At 36.2% G+C, this 27,704-nt stretch overlaps 4 protein-coding genes and 1 long non-coding RNA gene across 6 annotated transcripts; 2 read left to right on the top strand and 3 right to left on the bottom strand.

Annotated features, from left to right (window-relative positions):
• The first annotated feature begins 929 nt into the window (after positions 1–929).
• On the top strand, positions 930–9,014 carry LOC135073124 (uncharacterized). Its single transcript, XM_063967166.1, has 2 exons — positions 930–1,576; positions 1,844–9,014. The coding sequence occupies exons 1-2, from the start codon at positions 1,538–1,540 to the stop codon at positions 2,549–2,551; spliced, it is 747 nt and encodes a 248-aa protein (XP_063823236.1). The 5' UTR covers positions 930–1,537; the 3' UTR covers positions 2,552–9,014.
• Positions 2,632–11,402, bottom strand: LOC135073125 (uncharacterized). The gene is made up of 3 exons (XR_010257582.1): positions 10,813–11,402; positions 9,092–10,452; positions 2,632–9,013 (listed from the first exon to the last, which is right to left on the bottom strand). It is a non-coding gene; the product is annotated as an uncharacterized LOC135073125 (long non-coding RNA).
• Positions 11,403–11,672: 270 nt separating this feature from the next.
• On the bottom strand, positions 11,673–16,385 carry LOC135073121 (uncharacterized). Its single transcript, XM_063967161.1, has 5 exons — positions 16,089–16,385; positions 14,239–14,362; positions 13,643–13,795; positions 12,302–13,492; positions 11,673–12,136 (listed from the first exon to the last, which is right to left on the bottom strand). Exons 1-5 carry the CDS (start codon positions 16,161–16,163, stop codon positions 11,799–11,801), a joined length of 1,881 nt encoding a protein of 626 aa, XP_063823231.1. The 5' UTR covers positions 16,164–16,385; the 3' UTR covers positions 11,673–11,798.
• A 7,981-nt stretch (positions 16,386–24,366) lies between these two features.
• On the top strand, positions 24,367–26,124 carry LOC135073122 (uncharacterized). Its single transcript, XM_063967162.1, has 5 exons — positions 24,367–24,810; positions 25,001–25,146; positions 25,366–25,532; positions 25,624–25,883; positions 25,967–26,124. The coding sequence occupies exons 1-5, from the start codon at positions 24,471–24,473 to the stop codon at positions 26,053–26,055; spliced, it is 1,002 nt and encodes a 333-aa protein (XP_063823232.1). The 5' UTR covers positions 24,367–24,470; the 3' UTR covers positions 26,056–26,124.
• Positions 26,071–27,704, bottom strand: LOC135073123 (transmembrane protein 41 homolog). Of its 2 annotated transcripts, XM_063967164.1 has the most exons (6): positions 27,592–27,704; positions 27,454–27,506; positions 27,066–27,201; positions 26,844–26,972; positions 26,389–26,726; positions 26,071–26,308 (listed from the first exon to the last, which is right to left on the bottom strand). In XM_063967164.1, the coding sequence occupies exons 2-6, from the start codon at positions 27,491–27,493 to the stop codon at positions 26,139–26,141; spliced, it is 813 nt and encodes a 270-aa protein (XP_063823234.1). In that variant the 5' UTR covers positions 27,494–27,506; positions 27,592–27,704; the 3' UTR covers positions 26,071–26,138. The 2 variants fall into 2 exon arrangements, with proteins under 2 accessions (XP_063823234.1, XP_063823235.1); XM_063967165.1 differs by lacking the exons at positions 27,454–27,506; positions 27,592–27,704 and adding an exon at positions 27,331–27,447.

The raw sequence follows: 27,704 nt of genomic DNA, 5'->3' as shown, positions 1-27,704 counted from the left end.
ATAGAAAACGCCTTTGTAGTAATAAAAAGAGAAATGTGGCTGCATACGAAAACAGTCGAAATTAGAAGAAGATGTCGTGAGTGTATAAGTTGCCGAGGCGGACATTTTGAACAAAATTAGTAATAATTAATAAACGATCAAAATAATTATTTTCGTCTTTAATTTCAAGAAATCCACATTGAAAAACGAAAGGGAAAAGGTTTTTACATTGCATAAGATAAATAATTTTTACCTGTTAGGTGTTTAATAACGTACTATTCACACAAAAGGGGCTATAAACACAAATTTCGCAAATCAGTCCGAGTAGAGTCAATGCACTAATTTAAGGAATTTGTGAAGTTATTGTTATTATTTAAACAAGATTAGTATACCGTTTAAATGGGGATAGACTAGAGAATTTTTGATAAAATCCGAAGATCGCTATCTCTTTTATTTATTTTTTTATAGCCATGTAAACTTAAATGTTCAGTCCATTTTTAACTTTTCGGAAAACTTCAAAGCTGAATTAAAAAAAAACTAGATGATATTTGCCAGTAAATTTAGATTTGATGCAACCCTACATCAATGCACGTCAAAACAAAATATTTACTTTGAGGCTACGCCTAGTAGTTTTTTGTAAAATCGAAATTAAATGATGCGATTTGTGTATTTTGGTGAAATTACTAAAAAAATTAATATAAAAGTAGCCGCCTGGCATGGAACGTGTTATGGGGGCTGAAAATATAGGAAATGACCCATTCTATCCGCCAAATCATTTTGGCACACGATGCGCCAAACACCCTGTATAAGTAGAGTAGCTAAAAATTTAGCAAGCTTAAAGTGGCCATATCTGTCGCAGAATTGATGAAAAATAGCATTAACGGGCATTCGCCATAGTTTACTACATTTACGATTAGATTACTTCTTAGTCTAACCAAACGTAGAGTGTAGGGCATAACTATCTCAATAGACCGACTACCTCATGATAATTCGGCTTGGTCGAAAAATCGGGAGACTCCCAAGGATAGAGAACATTGGTGCTCATTTTTGGGCTTACGTCCAATCATTCACTACGTGCTTTCTGATGATGTCATTTCAGAATATACTTGATTTTTAGTTTCTAAAATGTACAAGAAAAGGTGAAAGTTATTGTGCACTTTTCTAAAATAGCAATATGCATACAATTTAGCTAACCCACTTACGCTACTATTGAGCTTGCGTCTCCGGTAACTGTTTCGGCCATACAAACAATGTCTTCAAGACAAATGTGTAAAAGTATCCCAATTTTCAAAGAACTAGTGACACATTGGTCATTGGGCCGGTGACACAGATCCATTTCTTCATACCTGTACAGTCAAGCACATACACATTTCATCAAGTTTACGACTCTATTGTGTTAGCATAAGAACGAAAATAGACGAATATTTTGGCTGCCAAGTGTTTATGAGAGGTGCTAAATGCGATAATTGTCCGTGAAGTGATTTTGAAGAAAGCAAGAGAACATCCGTTAGTCGCGGTGCAGACGTCTTGAGAGGAACCTTGACTGTGAACTGTGAAAATGTCCTTCCGGAAACGTGTTTTATTGTTTATGTTATTGGTAAGTTAAAAAGTTATTTATTTATTTTATTGCATCCAAATTAATTTTAGTTAGTTCACTACAAAATATCTTTTCTATGAACATAAATGCATTTATCCGGGTGTTTCTGGACAATTTATTATTATAATTTTCCATTTCGAAGAATAACTATATTTTTACGCAATTTTTAATAATTATTATAAATTGCTCTATTGTCCAAATTCTATTAATTTCCATAATTTTTTTCACCTACTACTTCTTTAACTTTATCTTGTTTATTGTCTTTAGGCAACAACATACCATGCGGGAGCAACCTACTTCAACACAAAAAGTTTCGACTGCGGTCCCTATGGATTTGTCTGCGAAGGAACTACCAAGCTGCGGCTTTGCGAAGGCAATAACCTCATGGGTCCTACCTTTAAATGTCCTGCCAACACCGTCTGCAACGAAGACTCGAGTGACGTATGTGATAGCACCATAAATTATATGGACCCTGCTCTGACCAGGGCTCTACGCTGCCACAAAAACGAAAGAATCGCCGACCCTAACGTACCCGATTGCAAAGGCTACATCCTCTGCATACCCAACAAAACCCGCTTCCAAGGCATCAAGTTCAAATGCGCTGGCAACACCATATTCAACGGCTTCACTCGAACCTGCTCATCGCCCGAAAAATACAAGTGCCCTGTTGAAGCAACTTCGCCTAAACCAGAGATCTTTGAGAGTCAAAACCGTAGAATAGACAATGGCGTTTCTTCTAACTTAAAACCAGTCCACGGCAGACCTGAATGCAAGAACTATAAGTTCAGTGTCACTGATGATAACAGCCCAGTGCGGGCAGCCTACTTCTGTCCATCGAGACCCATTCAAGGGGAGACTGCTGTGCGATGCACAGTCTTTTCCAGCAAGTTCTGCCTTACTTTAGAAAGGGATGATGAAGACCAGTTCATAAACAACTTTGGTGCCGCCTATAGAAGACCACGAATTGGAATGTAGACGAGTTATAAGACTGTGAATATCTGTAAGATTTACTTTTTAAATAATTAGCAGTAGGTGACAATTAATGAAAACTAAAATTGTTTTTTATTTTTAATACAGACAGAAATAAATTATATTAACAATTTTAACATCTTAAGATATAAACAATAAAGCAAACAAATTATTTACATTTTATAATTAAAAACATAGTTACGAAACTAATGGAAAGATTAAAGTATGGATTTTGTTTTCATCTAGCGCCTCCTAACATTCATAACTATCTGCGTCCACGCATTTCTTTTTATTCTTGTGGAAAACTTCATCGGAATCGCAACTCTTTCTCTTCATACGGTACTCGGATTTCTTCGTTTTCGTACACACATAATACTTTCGACAGTTATCCGGATGAGGGAACTTTCCTTCCTTTTTACATTCAAATTCTTCACCAGATTTACTTTCTTTTTGACTGTATTTGTCATTTTTACTTTTATTTTCTGTACTATTTACACCTTCACTCACACTTTTCTCGCTGTTGCTATTGTCCACAGAAGTAGAAGATTGTGTCGTTGTTTGTATTTGTTGAGTGCATTTCACTGTTGTTTTGTTCAAGTAATATCCATTTTGGCATTGAAATTTAAATCTATAGAAATTGTTATGTCTTCTTATACATATGTAATAAGCATTATTTCTGAATACATCACTGAATCTACCTTCAGATATACATTGAAATTCATTTCCCCTGATGCAGTGCGATCTGTTTTTGGTACATTGTTTCTTAATTTCACTGAAAACTGTGTTTGCTGGACATTTTCCTACAATAGGCTCAGTTTTTCCAATACAAATGTAGAATTTCGTACAGTCATCTCGATCAGCGTATCTTCCACGATTTCGGGTGAAACAAAATGTATCTACTGGTTTTTTGACACTGTCGCCACTGTTCGAATCGACGTTCAAACTCTGGGTCGAAGAATGTACAGTGCTTCTCGGTGAAATAGTAGTGACATCGACTGTTGTAGCAACACCTACATTATTGGAAATATTTGGTAATATTTTTGGTTTCCCCAAGGCTCCTTCTGAATGATTATGTACATTGGCTTCCGCGATCGATACAGATGATGATGAATCTAACGTCAAAGTTTTATTTTCTCTTTCATAATTCTCGTTAGTGGTACCTTCAGAGTTACCAACATTTGTACCAATATTTGGCGACACCACACCTTTATCCTCAGAAAACGACGATTGTTTTAAATTATCAGTTGTTGTAAGAGATTTTTTTGTGTCACCTAAAGTCACGCTAGTCTTGTCAATTGTTTCTGTCAAACTTATTTCTGCTGCTTGATTTAGCTTCTGATCAATCGGTGGTTGGTTAGAGCCATAGTTTGATACTATACTGATTATATTTCCAGACGACACTATTACTTTATTTGAGTTTCTGCTATCTTCATTTACTGCCAAAATAGTCGTTTTGTTAGAAGTGACATCAGTAGTATTAACTGTGTGTGTTGCGGAAGACAGTTCCGCATTTTGAACTATGTTTTGATCAACTACTAATGACTGGCCTGAACTACTGCCATCCGAGGCTGCTTTTGTGCCGTCAGTAGACTTTGTCGAAATTATTGCTTGTGGATCTAGCGTTTGGTCAAGTGCCAAAGAATGATGTAATGAGCTGTCATCTAATGTTGAGGTTTCAACTGTTACCTCCGAAGGCATTGTGCTGTTTATTACATTATTTAAACTTGTTGGTGCTTCTATTTGATCCAAATCTGGAGAATAATGTAAAGGAGTTCCATCTGACGTTATCGTTGTAACTGACACATCAGAGGACTTTATATTATTTATCACATTAATATTACTAGTTGATGCATGTTGATCTAGAGTTTGATCATGTACTAAAGACTGTTGCATTGAAGCATCAACGGATGATGACGTTACGATTACATCAGACGATTTTATATTATTGATCACGTTGATAGTACTAGCTGACAGACGTTGGTGTAGTGTTTGATCAAGTCCTGAAGTCTGATGTAATGAATTATCCTCAGATTTTGTTGTTACAATGACATCAGAAGACTCAATATTATTGATCACATTTATTATACTGGCTGGAGCATACTGATCTAGCTTTTGATCACTGGCCGAAGACGGGTATAACAAACTATCATCGGAGCTTGATGTTGCAGTTATATCCGAAGACTTTATATTATTTATCACATTAATGGTACTGCCATGTTGATCTAGTATTTCATAAAGCGCTGTAGACTGATGTAATGGAATATCATCTGTGGCCGATGCAGCAACTGTTTCAACAGGTGACTCTATATTGTTTATGACATTAATGGCACTAGCTGGAACATGTTGTTCTAGCTTTTGATCAGGTGCCGAAGAGTAATGTAATAAGCCTTCATCCGATGTTAATGTTATAACTATTGCATCAGGTATGATGTTATTGATTACATTAATTATACTGGCTTGTGAGTTTTGACCAACATTTTGTTGAAGTGTTGATGAATCATCTAACGTACCGTTATCTGATATAGGCAAAACATTTGTTTCCTCAAAATGTACTTTGGTTTGATTGATGGTGTCAATTTGTAGCTCTACATCTTGACTTAGCTTTTGGTCATTTACCAATGACTGTGTCCCTGCATTATTTTCCGACTTAGCTTGTAAGCCATTGCTTATATTTATTTGTTCTTTAACTGGTATAGTATTTTGTGGTGATGAAATTGTTTGTGAATCCACATTCGATTCATTTTCTATATTCTTCGCTAATAGCGCATTATTAGTGTTGTTTTCATTTTCGTAATATTCCTTTGCCAATACTTCTAATAATGGTTTAGATTCGATTAGAGAGCTTTGATTTATTGAATCTTTTGTAGTTTTATTGACATCTGCAGATCCACTTGATATTTGAACAGAAACATTCTGATTGTTGTTTTTCAAAATTCCTTCATTATTATTATCGTACAAATTATTTTGTCGTGATTGCAAATCATCAGTCATATCAGCCCTAGAAGCCTCATTAATATTCTCACTTTTAAAGTTAGTTTCATTTATGCTAACATTATCCACAGTTCTATTATTATTATATATAATTTCTTTTTGTAAATTATCACCACCTTTATCAACACTCTCCGTGAAGTCGTTAATCACAAGTGAAATTTCAGTCATAGATTCAGTAACATTTTTAAGGTTTGTGCTGTCAGTGGCTAAAGGCGTAGAATATTCTTTTCCCGTGTCTGCAAATGAATTAGTCACAGTACTTTCTTTTAAAGAAACTGTTGCATTCCTTTCATCGAGAGTTGTAGAGATAATTTCACTTCCTGGCATTGTAGCATCTGTGGACACCATTTCATCAAACGTAGATGCCATGGAGTTATATTCATTAACAGTTCCCTCAGTGGCTTTCACAAGTGTATCACTGCTTTCTACGATAACATTAGGCTTATTTTCTGTTGATATTGTCGTAGTATCTAAACCGGGGTTCACCAAATTTATTATTGATGCTTCTGTATAGTCGACGTTACTAGTATTAGCCGCTATCATATTATTGTTTGTTATATTTCCAGCCGTAGTTGCAATATCTTGTAAATTATCAATTTTTTGTGTAGCTGTATCATGTGAACTATTATCACTTACAAAACTATTCGTTGTAAATTCATTATTTGATAATAATCCATTGTTATATTCGTTTATTATTTGACTAGTATTTGCAGGTACATTTGTAGATACTGATATTGTCACTTCTTCTGGTAAAATCGATTCTGTCTTTATCGTTGAAGTAGTCGCGAATACATCTAGTGGAAATCCACCGGTTTCTAAATTCGAATCATTCACTGTGTCTAGTACAAGAATAGAAGACGTCTGTATACTTGGCGTCGTTTGTAAATTTTCTTCAATATCATTTATGTTGTTCGTTAAAGTATCTTTTAAAGTGATTTCAGTCGTAAAATAGTCCTGTGCAACATTCACACTTGTGCTATCATAAGGAATTCCAGACATATTTAATTTTAAGTCACTTGCTTCTGTAAGTTTTTCTGTTGCAATTTCGGATAAAATGTTATCAGTAGACCTTTGACTTGGTTCAGGAGTAATAAGTTCTGCAAAAGACTGGGTAACAATGGTATCTGTGTTAACATTATCTATATTTGCTACTGTTGTAGATATACCTACTGTAGTATCAATAATCCCTTTTGCAGTAGATAGGTCCGCATTGTTGACAAAAGTATTATATTTGATGGATGTTTCATGGTCTTCTATCGTTGGTTCGTTGACTATAACGCCAATTGCATCATTTGTAACAACAATATAGCTTTCTGTTGTTGCATCATATGTACTACTCAAAATCTCCATAATGTTTGGTCCAGTAACAGCATCGTTTGTTGCTATAGATTCTGAAGAACTTAACAGCGATATTTCAGTAGTTATACTGTTTTTTGTTACATTAACGTTGTTGTCAAAGGTATTGTTTGCCGAGGTTTTATTGTACGCAAATCCGGATATTTCGTTGGCTGCAGCAGCAATTTCATTATTTGTAACAATATATCCTTCTGTTGTGTAAGTATCATACTTGTTATTCAAAATCTCCGTTACGGTTTGGTCAGTTACGGCTTCATTTATTGCCACAGGTTCAGAAGAACTTAACAACGACTTTTCAGTAGTTACACTGTTTTCTATTACATTAACATCATTGTGTTCAAAGGTATTGTTTGCTAAAGATTTATTATGCGCAACTTCCGATGGTTCGTTGACTGTAGTAGCAATCGCATTATTTGTAAGAATGATATTATATCCTTCTGTTGTGTAAGTATCATATCCGTTATTAAAAATCTCCGTTACACTTGGATCAGTAACAGTTTCATCTATTATCGATCCAGAATAGTTTAACAATGATTTTTCAGTAGTTATATTGTTTTCTATAAGAGTACTAGGATTGTTTTCAAATGTTTTACTAATGTTATATTCAACAGCGGATGCTTCGTTGATCGTTGTAGTGATAACTTCATTTGTAGTAATAAAATATCCTTCAGTTGTGTAAGTATCGTATACGGTATTCAAAGTCTCTGTAATGTTTTGATCACTTACAGTTTTGTTTATAGTGACAGTTTTAGAATTATTCAATAATGATTTTTCAGTAATTACAATATTTTCTGAGCCAGTAACATAATTATTTTCAATAGTTTTGCTTGAAGCCGAAGTATTAGATTCCATTACGGATGGTTCATTTATTGTTGTAGCAATTGTATTTGCATCAACATAATATCTTTCTGTAGTGTAACTGTCATATGCGTTAGTCACAGTTTCCGTTACGATTAGATTGGTTACAGCGTCGTTTATTGTTGTTTCCGTTACGATTTGATCCGCCACAGTTTCGTTTATTGTCACAGATTCAGTATAATCTAACATTGATTTGTCAGTAGTATTATTGATTTCTGAACCAGTGAGTTCATTATTTTTAAACGTTTTTCTTGAAGTCATTGACTCTACTTTGGCTGGTACGTTGGTTGAGGTCTTATTGTTAGTAACAGAAAAGTATCCTTCAGTTGTATAACTATCTTTTAATACTGTGTTTTTAGCAATTTCTGTGGTAATTTCATCAGTTATCGCTTCATTTATTATTCCGGATTCAGAATAATTTGACAATAATCTTTCAATAGTTACAGTATTTTCTGTAACATTAACGTCATTTTTAAGAGATGTTCTTGATATTGTGTTATTTACAAGAGATGGTTCATTCACTGTTGAAACAATTACATCATTTGTAGCAGCAAAGTAACCTTCTGTTGCGTAAATATCAGAAGTGTTATTCAAAGTCTCCGTTACGCTTTGTTCTGATAAAATTTCATTAATTGTCACAGTTTCAGAATCGTTTAACAATGTCGTATCAGTAGTTACAAAGTTTTCTGTAAATGTATCGCTTATGGTGGGGAATGTTGATGGTGATAATGTGTCTGCCGCTAAACTAGTACCACTGGGAGTTGTTGCAGATATATCAATGGTATTTGCAACAGTGGTTATTTCCTCTGGTACTGTTGTCAAAGTATACACTATATTTGTATAATCAGATGAACTTTCTGAAATACTAGGTCCAGTAACTGGTATATCTGTTGTAACACTATCTTCTTGCAATGTGGTTGTACTCACGGTGTTCAAATTTGCCTCCGTTGGAAGAACTTCACTCCTGGTTTCAATAACAGTTGTACTAGTGTCCGTAATTGTCGTTTCACTAAATCTTAATTCACTTGGCACATTTTTTTCCGTTATAGGTATTACAGTCGTTGTCCGTGGAAATTCGCACTCAAAATGGTTATTTCCTTCGCACACAGTGGACGGTGGACAGGGGATGACGAAGCTGTCAATGGTACTGGAGACACCACCACCGAGATCCACGCATATCATAAAATGTGTCGAGTTCACACAATGGAACGCTTTTCCACCGCAGTCGATGTTCGACGTTACCAATGGTAACGCAACCACCATCTGTAAATTAACCACACCATTTATTTAAAAATGTCTAGGTACTTTCATTTTAATCTTCACTTTTAAAAAGGTGATTACCAAAATAATTGTTCGAATTGATTCGTTTAAAACTGTTGCCTTGAACGCCATTGCCACGTATCTGTTTTCCACTTATGGCAGCATCCAGTCGTTTCAGAGTCGTCTCGTTAGTTAGTTATCTCGCGTAGTTTACATTCAAGTGAGGGTCTCGTGAGAGGCTGACACAATTTGTACAGTCGTGTAATACATATTATTGTTAGCTTTACAACTCATTTATATCACATCACACACAGATTACAGCTGACAGTACACAAATACTGTTGATGCGCTATTTCCTTCGGCCTTTACGTTGTTTTCTGCTGTCATTCAGTTCGTAGAAATATTATTTTGTTAGCGTACATCTAAAAACCCCAACCGAAATAGATCAATTTCTTTTCTTCCGCATTGAAATCTTCTTCATTAATATTTTAAACTGTACATAATATTTCCATGGATATAATACGAGTATGGTAATAAAATCATGGTAATTTTTCGCCCTAATAAGTGAATAACGCAATTATTTAGCCCACCTATTTTGGAGACGGTATTAATTTTGTCAAAATTTCTTTTACTATGAGACAATTCACAGTGTGCACTTAAGAGGATCTAAAGCTTAACGTAAGGCTACTCGTACTTATCAAATTGGTTTCCAAAATTCTAAACGTAATTACGAGGAAAACTTCTTGAAAGATAGTAATTTTCCATCTGATAATGAAGTATTAAACACTCGTATGTAGGTATACACCTTCCACCATCCGCAGAATCCTTATCAAACGGATGTTTTTTACAACAAAGATTCGTGTCAACAATAATTAAAGCGTTACTTAACGAAAGCTCTACAAACAGTTATTTTCTACCCTGAGTCAGAAACCTACTTATAATGTAGTTCATGGATAGACTCGGTCGCTTTGTCGAAGATTTGAGAATTACTCAAGAAAGTAAGGATCAATACTAGCAAAGTGAGTAGTATTAAACTCTCTTCAAAATTCAACTTCACTAGATTCTTCGCCTGTTCTTCTTGTCGGCTTTGTTAAAGTAGTCTATTCGGAGTCTCAGATTGTAGAGATTTGTATGTAGGCATTAATTAGCATGTGAGTATTTCTCAAAAAAAATGTACGTAACGAAACGGTAGTAACGAAATAGTAAGGCCATAAGGCTTGTTATACATTGGCGAAATATTGTGAATGCTCTTCATTTATTCAATTCGAAATATTTGTAAGTATGCACCCAAATACGGGGTAATATTAAGGGGTTAGAAATAAAATAAGGGAGGAATCATTCATACTATTTTAATAAAATTATTTTTGTTCCATCATGTTTATCCATTTTGAGTCGTTCTCTGTAAGCTTTTTGCCTTTCGGCATTGGTTTTTGGCGGCATTCCTAAAAAAACAAAAGAAGTAATCACATAAAAACGTAATCTAAATGATTTGACTATTTTTTGCTGGTGGCACTTCTGTAAAGCAGATAGTATCCAATCCTTTTGTTATTGACGCTCTATATTTTTTGAAATAAATTAAGTAGTGAATATTACTATGCTTAGTCAGGTAATAACAGTATACACTCAGCATTATGTTGTACTTTTTCGTAACGTAACGAAATTCGTAAAAAACGTAACGAAATATTAGACAAAATGAGATCAGACACAAGTATTTTTTTGATAAAAGCTGTTACAGCAAATATAAAAGCTTACTAAATGTTCGTACCACACGTATTACAAAAAATGGTTAAATGAAGACTTACCGTTCTATAATCGCTGATTTTACTTCCTGTTACGAAAAAGTAATCCCACAAAACACACACGTTTTCACTAATTTTCGCGATAGATGTAATGGCGGAGACGTCAGGCCAACAGCCATTCAGAGTGCAGCTATTGTTGTCCGTGTAAAATAAATACGGAATTGTTCAGAAACCATGGGAAAGTAGAAATAAATCGTAACTAAAGAGTAAATAACGAAATAGTAAATGAGAGCGACTCATTTTGTTTTTTTGCTTTAAATTGCCAATTCATTATGACACCCCATAGAAAATCAATTTGATACAGAAACTGCGATTACTGTAGAACGATATTATAAAGAAATTTACAATAATTTAGTTACGTATCGCATTTTATGAAACAAAAATACATGAAAAAGCTAGGGTGGCAAACAGGTTTTTGTATGAAAGGTAAAAAAGGACTATTTTTAAAATATCTAAATATTTGGTAATAAGTAGGATTATAGCTATAATTCTTCGTTATCTTAAAGATTAATATTGATCCTTTAAAATTGTGTGTGTGTTTTTTTTGTGTGATGATTTATAAACATAAAACTTTTGAACTGTTTCAAAGCACACTTTTTTTTTTCAAGATGTACATTTTTTTTGAGAAATACTCATGTGCTAAATTACTATTATTACTTATTTATGACGTATTCCTTCCTACCAACTCTTGAGTCAACGAACTGATATCTTGTGATTGTTACTATCTAATGTGCGCTTTACTTTAATTATATTTTATCACAGCGGAAAATTTTATTTCCGCAAACCGTTTTTATCGAATCTTTGTTTGCCAACTTTCTTATAAATGATTGTAAAAACACTTACGATAAAATTAAAGTAGCTAATTCGTTGATATAAAAATAATTTATTGATCGTAAATTAATTTTCTTTTTAAACCATAAAAATAGCTCAAGGGTTTTAGACTATTTCAAATTATTTACAATACAAGGAGACTAATTTTCAATCATATTTTATCTACCTCTAATAAGAGATCTTACTTTGGTAACATAAATGGCAACAGCTGCTATGATGCACCACACAAAGGTGATTGCAGCTAGTATTACGCCTAACACGAACATACTGCGTTGTAAGCCTCCTTCTTGCTCTACGATGAAGCACAGTCCGACCACAAACAGCGTCAAAATTATCGAGGAAAGGGTCTCTAAAGTGCTATGGAACTTCGGCCACTTGCGAGCCCCGACAAAGTCTTGAACCGAAGTCTCCCAACACGAGGTGATGGCTCCGTAGCCGATCCCGGCCACCACACATCCGATAGAGTAATGGTCATGGTTGTTTGCTTCTGCCAAAACTGTAAAACAAATGGTATTAATTTAATCAATAATGAGAAACTAATTTCCTGAAGATTTTCATTATAATTGATATTGTTTCGTTAAAAACAAGTAGAAAGGTAAACTTAGCTGATGACATTCTTAAGTATGTAGCCTAAATAATAGTACTTAGATTAAATATTTACCAAAGCTTGCACCAGTCGATATAATAAGTCCAAATACAGCTACGTATTTAAAATTACGTTTTGGTGTCTGTGCTAACCAGGGAGTGCATAATAAGAAGCAAATCCAAGTAAATCCGTGGAGTGAAATAAGGAAATTCGTCTCTGTCATAGATATTTTCGGCTTAACTTGTGTCGCAATCAGTGGCATCAATACAAGCGATACCGCCGATAAGCTTAGTTTGCAGAAACACATCATCAACGCGGGATAAAACCGCCAGCATGACAGTGACCTTGAAAGCGGCTTGATAAAAGTGTCGTTGATACTATACATCACATACACGAGCCTCCGTCGTAACCTGTACACTCTGTACGAAGGCATTCTCATTCTTCTTCTCATACTTGCATAGGCAGACTGACAACGGAAGCTGAAAGAATTAAATATTTTCTCTCTTTGGATATCTGTCACTGGAGATATAGTGTCGTATGTAACTTCTATTTCTGAGTATTCCTTATTATTCTCACTACCATCGTATTCAGTTTGCACCGAATCTCTTCTTATTTGCTTTACTATGTACTCATCGAAACTATCACCTATAGTGCTCAGTCTTTTAATAGCCAAACTAAATCGTTTCTTATTACTTTTATCAGTGTCAATTTCATTAACATCATCATCGAACTCGTCCTCACTATCTTCACTTTCCTCCGGAATTTCTGGCAGTATTTCCACGCCAAATATGTTTCGCCTTTTCTCTTCAGGGCTTGGTGGTGGTGTGATAGTTACATTGGCTTCATTGTCATACTCAAGTTCACCACCATTTTCGTGTCTATGTAAATTGTCATCCGATGGACTCTGCCAGGATTTCGTGCTCAAATCGTGTAACTGGAGCTCATTGACGTAACCATTCATTCCTTCGTTATTGAATATTGCGTAAGTCTTATCACTGTATCTAGAGAACGATAGCGGTCTTTTGGTTCTTTCACTGACTTTTAACAGCATAATTCCCGGCAATGTTTGGAGAATTATGCCAGCTAAGACCATATAAGAATATGAGTATTCGTAAGTTTCTATCAGAGCTGATAAAATATGAGGGAATAGAGACTGTCCTATGGCTTGGCCGGCGAAACATATTCCTCGTATAATGCTTAAGTTAGTGTCGTATGTGTCAAAGATAACTGCGTCGACTTGTGCCGATATTAATGAAGACCCGAATCCTGAAACATTTATTATATTCTTAACTCTTGTAACAGGTAAATCAAAAAATATGCACAAGTAGGTAAGTTATATTCGAGTGGCCTCGCCAATATTTAAAATAAATTGAGGAAAAAATAAAGAGTATTTGTGGTGATTACGAGTATACATGCCTCCTAAAACGCCATATACACAAGGCTGGAAGTAGTAAGGGACGAAGACACACAGGATGAGGCTAGCGACCACGAGCATCAGACCGACCGTGGCCATCACGCGGTAGCCGACCGGCCCGCCCCACGTGTCTGCCGCATCGCGACACCAGCATTCTGCAATCAAACATTACTATTAACTAACATTTTGTATCGTCGCATCTATAGGCTGCAACAAACTTGATGATAGACATCAGCTTAACAGGTCCTCTCTGTTCTTTAAAACAGAACCATAACCCAACTCCCATCTGGAAATCGAACCCAGGTCCTTTTAACCTGTAAAACATCTCTGTAAACAACAAACCAAAGACCATTTTTGTAAATTTCGGAGCCTTTGGGCAACAGAATCTTCTTCATGTGACAGTCACTGAAATTATTTCAAACATCGTCGCACATTTATGTTTACAAGTTTAGGTACGTTAGTAAAATCACTTAGGTACAAGGAATAAAAGGCTTTGTTAGAGCTTAATGTCAGTCTGATAAGTCATAGCTATACTAAAAAAATAGCCTCATTTCTAATTCTCGTGAGCTCTTAGAAGATCATGTAATTGTACACTTACGGGTAAGGCCATAGGTCAGCACGAATATTGCAGGAGTGGACAGGCCAAGCCATAGTGGGATGCCTAGTTCTGTCGAGTGCACCAAGAAAACCCCATACGATAGCACCAAGCTGGGCAAGCAAATCTGAAAGCCCGAAAATTTTAATTACTGCATAAGTAGTAACAACCTAAACCTAAGTTCTGCCTGCGGTTACACACCTGTTTCTTATCGATAAAGTTGTAGTATTTTTTAATCTAAGTTAAACATGCGTCACCTTTTTCGCGTTTGGAGTATCAACTACTGGTCACGTTTTTATCAGGATACTTAGCTCTATAGAAAAAATAAAGATACAAAGTAACGTGTTGTAAAGATACCTTATCAAGTGGGTGGTGCCAAATTACTAATTAAGTTACCTTCTTATCTTAGTGTACCTTGCACGTATTGTAAGTCTAAGTGCATAATATTCTAGGAAACTCTATCGAATGTAGATAGAACATACGCTTTATCTTTAGTACGAACGAAGTGATAAATCAGGTCAATGTGTATTTTTCCAAATAGGCGATATTATTATACCGTCGACGATCGTTCCGAGTCTAGTCGCTAAATTTAATTAAACTGACTTAACTTTTAAGTAGTTTATTATAGTAATCATGTTTCCTTATTTTCTTTTTTTTATATCAGCCTAAGTCTAACATTAACTATAAACTCCTCCAATATTCTTCTGATTAAATTCGTTGCGGGTCCAATGACAGTTTAATATTCTCCCGGGACAAACTTAACCTTCACTGGTTAGGTTTTTATTGGCGGTCAAGCTGTAGATCCTGGCTACACAGGAGTTGCAGTGGTGGGAATAATCCCGTATCAACATAAGTAGGTGATGCACCATTTAGCCAATAATCAAAAGATACTCGATTATAATTAGTATGTTTAAATGGTGTACCTTGACTTAAATCTAGGCAGGTTACCTAGGTTCCTTCTTCGTTTGTTACAAGGAAATTATGGTGGTTCAGACGATTTCCTACTTCGTTCGTTTTTCATCTAAAGAAATAAGCATGTTAGTTTTTATCTTTAAATACAATCTTAGATGATCTGTAATTACGTATCAGTAGCAATCAACAGACGTCTGAACAAAACGCCTTATTCCCCGTCACCATGATAAGTTAACCGCGTGACTTTTGCGCTTATTATTCAATTCGTACTATTTTATTTTATAACTTTCTGAGTAATTCTTAGTTATTTGAAAAGTTAATATTGACAAAAGTACCATTGCATAAAAATACGAGCAGATAAAAGTACACAAAGATGACAAACGGTTGTGCACATCACCTACTTAGGTACTTATTTTTTTACTCGATAGAGTTAAGCGACTAAATTAAAATCTATGACAACATCAGTAAGGTAAGTGGGTATGCATTAGTTGTAAAATGATTACTTGCATTTGAAAATAACTTTGCAAATAGGTAGAATCATACCGTTATCTTTCAAGAGTGCATATTTGACATTGTTTTCTCGTGTGTTTTGTAATAGGCGAAGTCATTGACGTCATTGTACGGCGTAATTTTGTAAATAATTTATCTTGGCACATTATATTATTTTTTATGGTTATAAAGACGAATTTTGTAACTATAAGGTAGAGTTAACCTGTTCCACAACATCGTTGCCCTTAAGCAGAGCACGTTTAATCCTCAACATTAAAGTCCAGAAGGTGAGGTTGATATTCTTATTGCTCTTTGTTATTTGGATATTTTATGGGCGCGGCTAAAACATTGCGTCTATATTATGGAAAAAGAAAAGAAGGGTGTTTTCCACTGATGAATTGCCTGTCTATCTCTATGGTCATGATTTTCTAGTTTATGAAATACCTACGCACATTCAAGAGCACAACCGACAGCAGAAGAGGCCAGTTCCACGATCCCACACCTTGTGCTCTCGAGTTGATGTCCATCTTATTCCACTAACTTTCCGCATTCTCCGAACGGTATCAACATTTTTGAAGGACCACAAATAGATTTTCTAACACAACACAAACATTCCCACTTCACTTGTTTTCTCTTAGTTAACTGTATTCACTTTATTTTCAATAGTTGTAGACAGAGAGCATATTATTATCGTCGCGTATTGACAGGACTCTATTACATCGAACGCCTTATCGAAAGGCCCCAAGTCATAGCTACTTTGTCTTATCTTATCGTCTCAGTGAAAGAAGTCAATATACCTAATACAAATTATAGCAAATTATTTGTGAATTTGTATTATATTAACAAATCAAAGCAAGGACTATTTTCATTCGATGATAAATAATGCATTTTACATTGAATTTCATCGGCAATGCGTGCATTGTGCATGTGATATCCCTTTTGCGTGGTAATTACGAGTACATGCATAATAATGCAATTTGTGTAACGGACCTTTCGCAAACCTTTGTATTTATGTACTATATTGGTCGATTCTACGTCGATCTCTTATGAAACAATCACCTACAATGTTTTAATGTAAACCCATTTTGATGGGGAACAGCAACCTACTGACTTCGATGATCGTTAGGTAAAAACTAATAGCAAAACAGGCAAATGACGAATGCTTATTTAAAATCCGTAAATTAAAGCAAATAGGTACCTTATTCAATAAGTAAAATAATCATTAAAATTATTGTAATTTTATTAGTAGGTAATGGAAACAGCAAACACGGAAATATTTAAAGATAAATGGTAGGTCCACCTAGTGGGAGCCCTGCCCACGCTACGTCTTCTGGCTCGTGGTCGCCACTCAAGAACTTTCCTGCCCCAGCGGCCATCAGCTCTACGAGCTATATGCCCCGTCCACTGCCATGTCAGTCACTCTGGTTCTCCTACGGATCTCCTCATTTCTGATTCGATCACGCAGACCGACGATCTGGTGAAGGTCGCGGGAGGTGCCTGGATGTGAGCAGCGCAGGACCGGTCTTTGTGGAAATGCTTGGGGGATGCCTTCGTCCAGCAGTGGACGTCTTTCGGCTGAAACGAACGAAATGATAGATGAAGGCTTCATTAATCTAAGGGTGAAGTAAGTAGTAAGTAAGTAATGTATGTCGGTACCTCGCGTGGTCACTCCTCACCTTGACCCGTTTTCCCAGTTCTGTGCTTTAAATTATTAATTAATTTTTAACTGTAGTACATATTTCGTTATAATAAAGCCTACATTATTTAGTAGGTATGGTTAGTAACGGTAATGCGTAAAGCTAGACATTCATTTTTCCATGTAACACTCTTCATTCGGTGCTAATAGGATATGAATTGATCAGCACTGCATCTCTTCAAAGGTTCAAGAGTTCTTCTTGTGAGCGTGAAGGAGTAATTAAGTAGGTACATCAGCACTGAAAAAGAGCGGTAAACCAAACAAACGTTCTGAGACCGTCGTATATGTTTACTGGGCAGCGAGCTCTTTTAAAGTTCCATGGAGTCCCATACTCGCGGACTAATGTAGAGTTTAAATTTTAATGATGCATTTCAGATAGGTATTTCAATAGACATTTACCTACTTAGTTGAAAATAAGTAGGCTATACCGGCGCAGTAGTCCGTTTCTTTCTTTCATGCTCGGTCACTCTACGTAGGTAGGTGTATAATAGGTAGAGGTTCTAGAGAGTTTACTAGAACAGAGACTATGCAAGCAAGCCATCAGAAAAAATATGTAGAAAGCATGGAAGAGAGTAGTAACTAGTAAATAGGTAGACATACTACATTATAGCTACGGCTAAGACAGTAGAGATGGGTTATACTAGGTAAATTTGATACTAGGTGCACCTATTCCAAGTATTTATTAATACTTGATCCAAATACCTATTCCACCTAGTACGTAGTAATTTACCATACTTGACGCGACTAGTGCGGACTAATCCACGTATTATGACTTTAAAATACAATTTTCTTTGAAAAGATACAACCGTAGTATTAATAATGCAATTTGAAATTGAATAATAATGTTTTTGCTGGCTGTTGATTGATTGATATCCTCCCTTCATACTTCAAACCTTACCTGTGTACAAATAGAGTTTAAATTACGTAATACATCAAACACCTATTCCTATCTCACACCTGCCTGCGCTCAAATTTGTTTGTCAGACAGAGACGGAGTGAATCTCTACGTTCGCACATAAGCTTAGCGAGAAATACGCGGTGCGCGTAATACACGACTACGGATTATGCAATAATAACCTCTATTACTTTGATGGTAGGGTCGGAAATCGTGTAATTTAAAAAATACTAGGTGGATCAAGTATTTTAAAAATTGGAATAGGTGCCACTTAGTACTGTAAAATACCTAGTGTGTGGATCTGTTCTAGTAAATACGTCTCATCTCTATAAGACAGGAGTTGTTCGTGAACGTGCATGAGTGTACAGAGTATAGGCAAATGAAAAAAAACAGTGCACCATGAGTTTTCGGATTCTCTTAGGTCTACATAATGACGTCTCAGTAAAGCATCACAACTTTGCTGAAACTCAAGGGGTGGGAAGTATTCTGGCACGGCTGTATGATATAATGTCCTTGCCTTTTGCTGAAAAACAAAAAAGAAACAAAAATGATGATCCTGTCATTGCTGTCAAAAAAGTGTCAAAATAAGTTGTACGATTTTATTTGAAAATAAATAAAGATAATTAAGGAGGTTCCGTTCGCGAGTATCAGTGGCTACACGTGTTTCTGGAATTCTAGCGTATTTTTTTGTAATTTCACTGTTCATTTTTACAGAAATCCAATCCTAAGCTCAATTATCAATAAAACAACGGTGGTGGTAATTTAACTTGATCTTTCCTTGGTAAGTACCTAGCAGAATGGAGGTGATTCCTCCCGATCCGCCTGATCCTCCAGATCAGGCCGCCGCTATGGAGCTTTCCCCGCCTTTATTTTCCCAAACGGCGACCAAACGCCGTCTTGTAGATACGGTAGTTGATACCGAGCCGGCCAAGAGGACGAATACAGATGGATCAATTACTCAAAATAGCCAATTGATGTACACTCACCCCTCACTTGTAATAGCCCCAAAAACATATAGTGACGAAGACAAAGGACCTTTCTTAGTTCACGTTTCCCATGTAGAATCGGAACCCTCTTCTCCAGCCTACATTCAACCCATGAGGTTTGGTAAATTTTTAGTAACCAATAAAATTCAAGGCATCATCTTGGACGGCGTCACGAAAATCGGCAGAAACAAGATTTCTGTACAATTCATTTCAGCCAGTGCAGCAAATAACTTCCTGAACAATGAAATTCTGCCCATGTATAAATATGTTGCTTCCATCCCCACTTATAATGTGACCCGCATGGGCCTCATTAGGAACATTCCAACTGACTGGTCAATGGACGAACTAGCAGAATCTTTAACAACCCCCGACGGTTGTGGTATACTTTTAAAGGCTCGTCGGCTAAACAGAAAACTGGTTAGGGAGGATAATCAAACATCGTGGGTCCCCACACAATCAGTGGTAGTGACATTCAAGGGACAAGTCCTGCCACAAAGAGTCTTCTGCTGCCATAATTCAATTCCGGTCGAGACATACCAATTGCCGACAATCCAATGCCTCAACTGCTGTCGTTTTGGACACATCAAGACGCAATGTAGGTCTAAACCTAGGTGCTATCGTTGCTCCCAACCACACACGGCAGAGGAATGTAATACCACAGAAGCCAAAGCCACCTGCATCAATTGTTTAGGTTCCCACTTTGCAACAAACAAATCATGCCCTGAGCACTCTCGTCAAAAGGCTATTAAGGTAACAATGTCTCAGGATAACATCTCATACTCCCAGGCCTCCTCTCAGTTTCCTCCTGTCCGCACATCATATGCGGACATTACAAAATCACCATCCTCCCATCAAACCAGCAGCTACGCTTCTCAACCTTCCCAACCTCACTCCTCACGCCCCAACCAAACCGTCTCATACCGAAAGACCATTCCCCGAACATCCCGCCCTCATGCACCGTTAGATAAGGGTTACGACAAGCAGGCACACCAAGCCATAATTGGCAATTGTGCCTCCTCCCTACCTAATGGTTGTGCCTTGAACGGTGACTCTTCTCCTTCCCCGGGAGAGGATAACCTTTTGCAGATGGTTCTATCTCTCATCATCCATATTGTTTCTGGTCGTAATACCGCCCTACCGCCCAACGTTGCGCAAATGCTTTCCCAAATCTCACAGTTAAACTACAATAATAATGGACAAGGAGGTGGTTCAGTGGAACTGCCAAAGTATTAGACGCAAAAAACATGATTTAACTTATCTTATCAATAAATATTCACCATCAGTCCTAGCTATCTCGGAGACGTGGCTGGTTCCTGGTTCACATTTCCGTGTATCGGGATATGCATGCCTCCGGGATGATAGGAATGATGGCTACGCGGGAAGTGCCTTACTTGTAAGACGCTTCCTTCCTTATAATCAACTCCCCCTTCCTTCGCATAGCCAAGACATTAATGTCGTGGCTATGCGAATATTTGATATCTCCCTTTTATCTGTTTACATTCCCCGACCTAACGCTTCCTCCATCAATGAATTGCGCTCTGCTATTTTATCTGTTCCTCCTCCCGTTATCATCTTAGGTGACCTAAATGCGCACCACGTTTTATGGGGCTCCTACCATTCCGACTCTCCAGGTTCATTGCTCCTAGACCTTTTGGATGAACTAGACCTTTGTATTTTGAATAATGGCTGTCCAACAAGAAGATGTGCCCCTACACAAAATCCAGCGTCTGCTGTTGATGTGTCATTCTGTTCACCAAATTTGACTTCACTCTGTTCTTGGAAAGTTTTAAACAGCACGCTCGGTAGTGATCATTTCCCCATTTTAGTATCTTTGCCTAACAATAACCCCCCAATAAATCGACCACCTCCCCTCTTAAAATATAATTTAAATAAAGCTGACTGGCTTGCCTATCATGCATCAGTCAACGAAAAATTAAAGAATTTACCTTCTGTAAATAATGTTAATTCCCTTTCAGTATACTGTGATTTTGTGAACACATTAAAAACATCAGCAGATGATCACATACCTTTGAAAAATCCGTCTCGGAAAATATCACCTCCTTGGTGGGATTCTGAATGTACAGCCAGTGTCCAAAAACGAAAGGAATCTGAAAAAAGGTACAACCGTTCAATGACCATGGAGAATTACATCCTTTACCAAAAAATTGCTGCACAAACTAGAAAGTTTTTAGCCAAAAAAAAAAAGAAGGGATGGATTAGTTTTTGTGAGAGTATGTCTCCAAGGACCCCTTCCTCAATTGTCTGGAAACAAATCAAAAGATACCGCACTTCCTTAATCCCTATAAATGCCCCGTCAAACAACCCTACAGCTTGGCTAAATGACTTTGCAGACAAACTGGCCCCTCCTTTTGTTCCTTTTATGGATAATCTTCCTTCAACAAGTTGTTTTCTCCCCCAATCAAATAATCTTGATGGTCCCTTTTCCTTAGAAGAACTTTTATCAGCTCTTGACGGCTTAAAAGATTCATCTCCTGGAGCAGATGGAATCCCTTATTCTTTTATTATTAAATCCCCGGCTAGTGCTAAACTTTTCTTTCTTAATTTATTAAATTCGTTTTTTGATCAAGGTACTCTACCGGAAGCTTGGAAACAACAAATTGTAATCCCCATTCCCAAACCAGGAAAAGAACCTTTAGATCATAATTCTTATCGTCCCATAGCCCTTTCTTCCGTGCTCCTTAAAATAATGGAACACATGCTTAAAAATCGTTTGGAGTGGTTCTTGGAATCTAATAATATTTTGGCGAAATCCCAATTTGGCTTCCGCAAAGGTTATAGTACTCTAGACAGTTTAAGTATTTTAACGACGGATATTCGCGTAGCTTTTAAAAACAAGGAGTACCTCGTTGGGGTCTTCTTAGACATTGCCTCTGCGTACGATAATGTGTTACTCCCAATACTCAGGCAAAAATTGCTCTATCTGAGTATCCCGGAGAAACTGGTTCGTCTCATCTGCAACACATTGATGTCAAGATCAATAGCAGTGAGATACCAAGACTCTCTAGTTCCCCGTTTTGTCTGGAAAGGGCTTCCGCAAGGATCCGTACTCAGCCCTCTACTTTACAGCATTTACACATACGACCTTAGTAGAACTGTAGAATCTTTTTGCAGCATCCTTCAGTACGCAGATGACATTGCCCTCTATTATTCATCCAAATCTATATCCGAAACAAGTTCGCGCCTAAACACTGCTCTGGAATATCTCAATGCCTGGATGACAAACCATGGATTATCCATTTCAGTCCCAAAATGTAGTTGTGTCACCTTCACCCGTAAACGTAATACACCAGAGGTAGATATAACACTGAACGGTGATAGCGTTCCTTGTAACAACCAAGTGAAGTTCCTAGGCATAATTTTAGACTCCCGGTTGTCTGGCATCCCTCATTTCAATTACATCCTTGGTAAGGCCGAAAAAGGGCTAAATATCCTCCGGGCCCTTTCAGGCACCTGGTGGGGTGCCCATCCATACTCACAGAAATTACTTTACAACGCTATTGTCCGCAGCCACTTCGATTATGCCTCATTTCTTTTGGACCCCTGTAATAAAGCTGCTCTCGAAAAACTTAATAAAACTCAGTCGAAGTGTCTACGCATTATACTGGGAGCTATGAAATCTTCGCCTATTAATGCTCTGCAAATTGAATGTGTGGAACCTCCCCTATATTTGCGTAGACAATACCTAAGCGACCGGTTTTACGTAAAAACTTCTCAAAATTCCAATCACCCTCTGCATGAAAAACTGGCTCTCCTCTCTTCACTGAGTAGCTCTGACTCCTCTCAGAGTTCACCTTGTGTTTTGTTGAGTTACAGGAAATTTACCCGCCTCCCTACTCCAATTGAGAAAATTCCATTGAATCCTCTTTTCAGCAATAGCTATGATTCCCTTCTTTTCAATCCCTCAATAATCCTCAACTTTGGCATATCTAAGGACTCGTGCTCAGCTGGTCAGGAATTCATTAATATTGTCTCTGAGCACTGGCAAGGTTGGTTAAAAATTTACACTGATGCCTCCAAGCTGGACGAAGGTGGATGCACTGGCGCAGCAGTCTGGATACCTGCATACAGAATAGCACTAAGCTTTAAGTGTCCTCCAGTTACATCAGTCTTCACAGGAGAATCAGTCGCTATACTAGAAGCTATTCGTTACTCTATCTCACACCGTCTTAATAACACCTTGATCTTTACTGATTCTCTGAGCTGCCTCCAATCTATTTTAGCCAATCCATTTAAATCCAAAACTAAATTCCCCATCGTTTTCAAAATTAGAGAAGCCCTTTTTGAGTGTAAACAGCTCGGTTTAAATGTCACTTTAGCCTGGATCCCAAGTCACCGAGGTATCCCTGGCAATGAAACTGTAGATTCATGTGCTAAAAACGCTATATCCACAGGTTCACTGGATCACTACAGATTATTTGCTCATGATGTCTCTTCGCTCCCACGTAAACACCTGTTCAAGTCGTGGAATACTCACTGGGTTAACTCCAAGAGATACGTAGGCAGATATTATGCTGATATCCAACAGGATATTCCCTCAAGACCCTGGTTTTTCAAGCACCGCCACTTACCAAAAAGAACAGTGTCCATTATCTGTCGCCTGCGTATAGGTCACGCGTGTACCCCTGTACACCTCGCAAAAATGCGGATCAAGGATAGCTCCATATGCGAATGCGGCTTGGATGAAGGAACAGCTAATCACATCTTTTTCAACTGCCCCAAAATTGACCATTCGTTGTATGACTTCCTTCCCAAAAAATTCCCTTTTCCAACTAACCTTAAATGTGTCCTTAACTTTACTAATCCCCATACTTTGAAATCTCTAGTTAAATTCATTAACATTAATAAAATTAATTTGTAACCTTTTGTAACAAGCAAGAGTTGGCAGTAAAACTTTTTCCAAACTAAACCTCCCCATTTGTGTTCACTCGTATATGTTATTTTTATGTATTGTGTTGTCTTATTTGTGATGTCTCTTTGTTTTAGGTATTTTGCTTAGTATACCTTTGAATTTAAATTTCTCAAAAAACATTGTGTAAAAGCTGCGCACGTGATATTGGCGGAACAGTGTGCCTTGTGGCGAAAATACACAAGTTCATCGCCATTAATAAAAGAAGAAGAAGAAGAAGAAGATAATTAAAATAATTAAATACTTTAAATGCAGATGTGGCCAATGCTACTGTTTTATTCTAATAATTAATAATATATTTACTTTGTTTGCCTAATTTTTTACAAAACCATGGTGAACCAAAATGTTCTACAGGATTATTCCGAGTCAATCAAGAGATTTCGTCAACAATGTTTGAATTCTGGAATAAGTGAAGAAGAATTCAGGAACATATACATTGAGACCCTTCAAGAACTGGATAATAAACAACGCAGAGAATCCAATAACGAAAGAATCAAAACAAAATACAAAGTTTTACTCTTTTTAACAATCGTGTTAGCTTGCTGTGCTTATCATTACCAAATAATATACAGCTGTATTGTTTGTCACTTACAAGAATACATTTATCCTGGCTTGAGATTGTTTAGAAAAATTGCAATACCATTTATATCACTATTCCCGTCTCTTACTGGTGAGTTCATAGCTCATTATTTTCCTATCATTACCTTTGATTAAAACACATAATTATAATTATTTACAACAAATATTTGATATGTTTCTGTTCATTAAAGGGCATAGGTTATCATTAAAATTGGATTAGCATCATACTCTATTTACTAAAAACAATAATAATTTTAATTAGAATACTTTACATTTTCCAGATTTATACCATGAAACGTGCCTGATACAAAACCCTTTCTTCACTGTGGTGGACATGGATTGCTGGCCGTGTAGCTCAGTCAATAATGTAAGAGAGATGATAAACCCAACACCTAACAACCAACAAAACGCTCCTTTCATTTATGAGGTAATAACAAAACCAACTATACATATTAAAATTATAATGGCGGATTTACACTATGCGGAAATTAGCCGAGTCAAGTAAAAAAAACAGAGGAGTGAGGATGAAATTCATTCATTTTTCATCCCCACCCCACTGTTTTTTTGACTTTGCTAATTTGCGCCCAGTGTAAACGCAACATCACATTTTATTGACATTCAATTCCACTTTTGTCAAACATTTCAGACAGATCAACAAGTTATAAATTTTCACATGCTAACAGAAATATTCAATGTAAATAAAGTAACATTTGAAAGAGAATCACCAAAGATTCATGTTGACAACAAATATTATATTACACCTACTGAAATGTTTACAAAAAATCATATAGGGGAAAGCACATTTTATGTCTGGTATGTGTATGTTTTATTTACAACATAATATTAATTATTTATAATGACCTATATTTATTTGTGTAGTAACATATTCCAATTATAATTTCAGGAAATTCAACAACATGCATGCAGCAAGAATATTGCGACAATTTATTCCCAGGCCAAAGGTAGTACCTAAGTTTGGACAGAGTACTGAAAGATTTATTATTATTGACTCAAGTCAACATTTATCCAAAGTTCCTGATACTGAATGTAATTTTTCATTTCTACTTGCACTGAGTGGAAGCAGAATAATTAACTTAAAACCCGCTGAAGAGTGCAAGCATCAGTGTAAATCTTTGAAAGTCGAACTGAAGGAACAATACTTATGTAAGTATTAATTATGTTAATTTATACATGTCTCTATTGTTTAATTTTATGCTGTGGTAAATGAAAAAAAAACTTATTTTCAGTATGGTACAACTGGTGGTACTGGAGACCTATTATACAACCATCTCATAGCAATGACACATTTATTGGCCATGTTGGATCATATTGTTAAAAAAATAAGAAAAAATGGAATGTACAAAACAAATTTATTTAATAAATATTAAATACATTTAACTAAAAATTACTAGTTCATATTCAATCAAATTTTTCCTGTAGTTTATTCTTTAATAATACTGGGATCAGTGATATTAATGCAAAGGCACTAAGAACGATGATTGATGTCCATGACCAAGCATCACTTGTGGATGTCAGGGAGTGCAGTGTTTGACCAGCTTGGATGGCAACAAATGATGGAGGTGCCACTCCTGAAATGAAACAAATTCCATATGAAAAATATTCAATTATTAATTCTAAAATAGTTTGTAATCACAAATAATATACCAACCAATAAATGTTCCTAGAGTAAATGGAATGAGAGGCACACCTATTACAGGTGCAGTCATATTTATAAACCAATTGGGCAAAAATGGAGTCACTCTCAGAAATATAATATAGTTCAGCAAGTTATTTTTGTGCTTTTCAACAGCTTTTGACCATTGTGCTGCTCTTTCTGGAAAATATCTGTTCACAAGCTTCTTCCCAAGTAAATTAGACAAAAAGAAACATAAACTTGCTCCAATTGCTGAGCAACAACAAACTAAAAGAAGAGCTAAATAAAATGGGAATAGAAATCCTGAAAGTATACTCAGGAAAATTGATCCAGGTATTGCAAATGTTTGCAAACTGTAACTTGAGTGAAGGATAATATTTTTTTATGAGATTTGGCGATAAAAATACTAGTTTCTTACAAAGCTTACATAATATTATGATACTTTCTTTTTTATAATATGAAAAGGATACAAAATATAAATGACAAACACTCCAAACATTACTTCATAAAAGTATTTGTCTTTGTAGCGATCCAATACAAGTCCCAGTTGCTTAGCCTCTTCCAAATCCCATGGCAGTTTTACATGAGGTTTCTCATGTCTGTAACATATTATTATAGTAAAAGAATATTAAAATTTTATTTCCATCACAAAAAACAATGATTAAAATCTTAAATTCTTTTTCACAACTTACTCTTCTAAATCTGGGAATTGGGTATAAACGAGTGCCAAAGTCATCACAGAAGATACAAAGATTATCAGCACAAGAAAGAGAGACTTTGAAGTAGTTATGTTCTTATCAGTAGTAGTAGTGACCATGGGTTGATAGTCTGTAAATGGGAATAGAAAATGTTTAAAGATGAAATTAATAAACACTATGCCAAAATTTATTTATAAGATAAAATTATTTACATCAGGAAGGAATAAGGAAGGAATCAAATAGAAGGAACGATAGGTACTTGTTATAGGGAGAGGATAGAAGAGTCCAATACGTTCTTGTCGTATATTGCATACTCTTGGCTTCGTGATAGTTGGGAAAGGAATGTCAACGGTGGAAGAAACGATGGGTTCTTGAACATCACCTGCTTCATCGGTTGTGCGAGTATTTCTTTGACGAACCATTGTGTTTCCTGACCTGATTAATGTTAAAAAATATTTTAAGATTGATAGATATTCCGATGAACACTGCACGTATTTTTTCTATTGAAAGGTCAGCGTACGCTTATATTAAAATGCTGGTACAATTTATTTTATAAAGTATTTCTGAAATAAAATTGTTAAACAAAATTTTAAAATCGATTCACGATACGAATGAGAATGACAGTTTTGAGAT

Source organism: Ostrinia nubilalis, chromosome 7 (genome assembly GCF_963855985.1).
Source record: "Ostrinia nubilalis chromosome 7, ilOstNubi1.1, whole genome shotgun sequence".
Taxonomy (NCBI): Eukaryota; Metazoa; Arthropoda; class Insecta; order Lepidoptera; family Crambidae; genus Ostrinia; species Ostrinia nubilalis.
The sequence above is the reverse complement of the archived record's forward strand: the minus strand, read 5'-3'. Positions and strand labels throughout refer to the sequence as shown.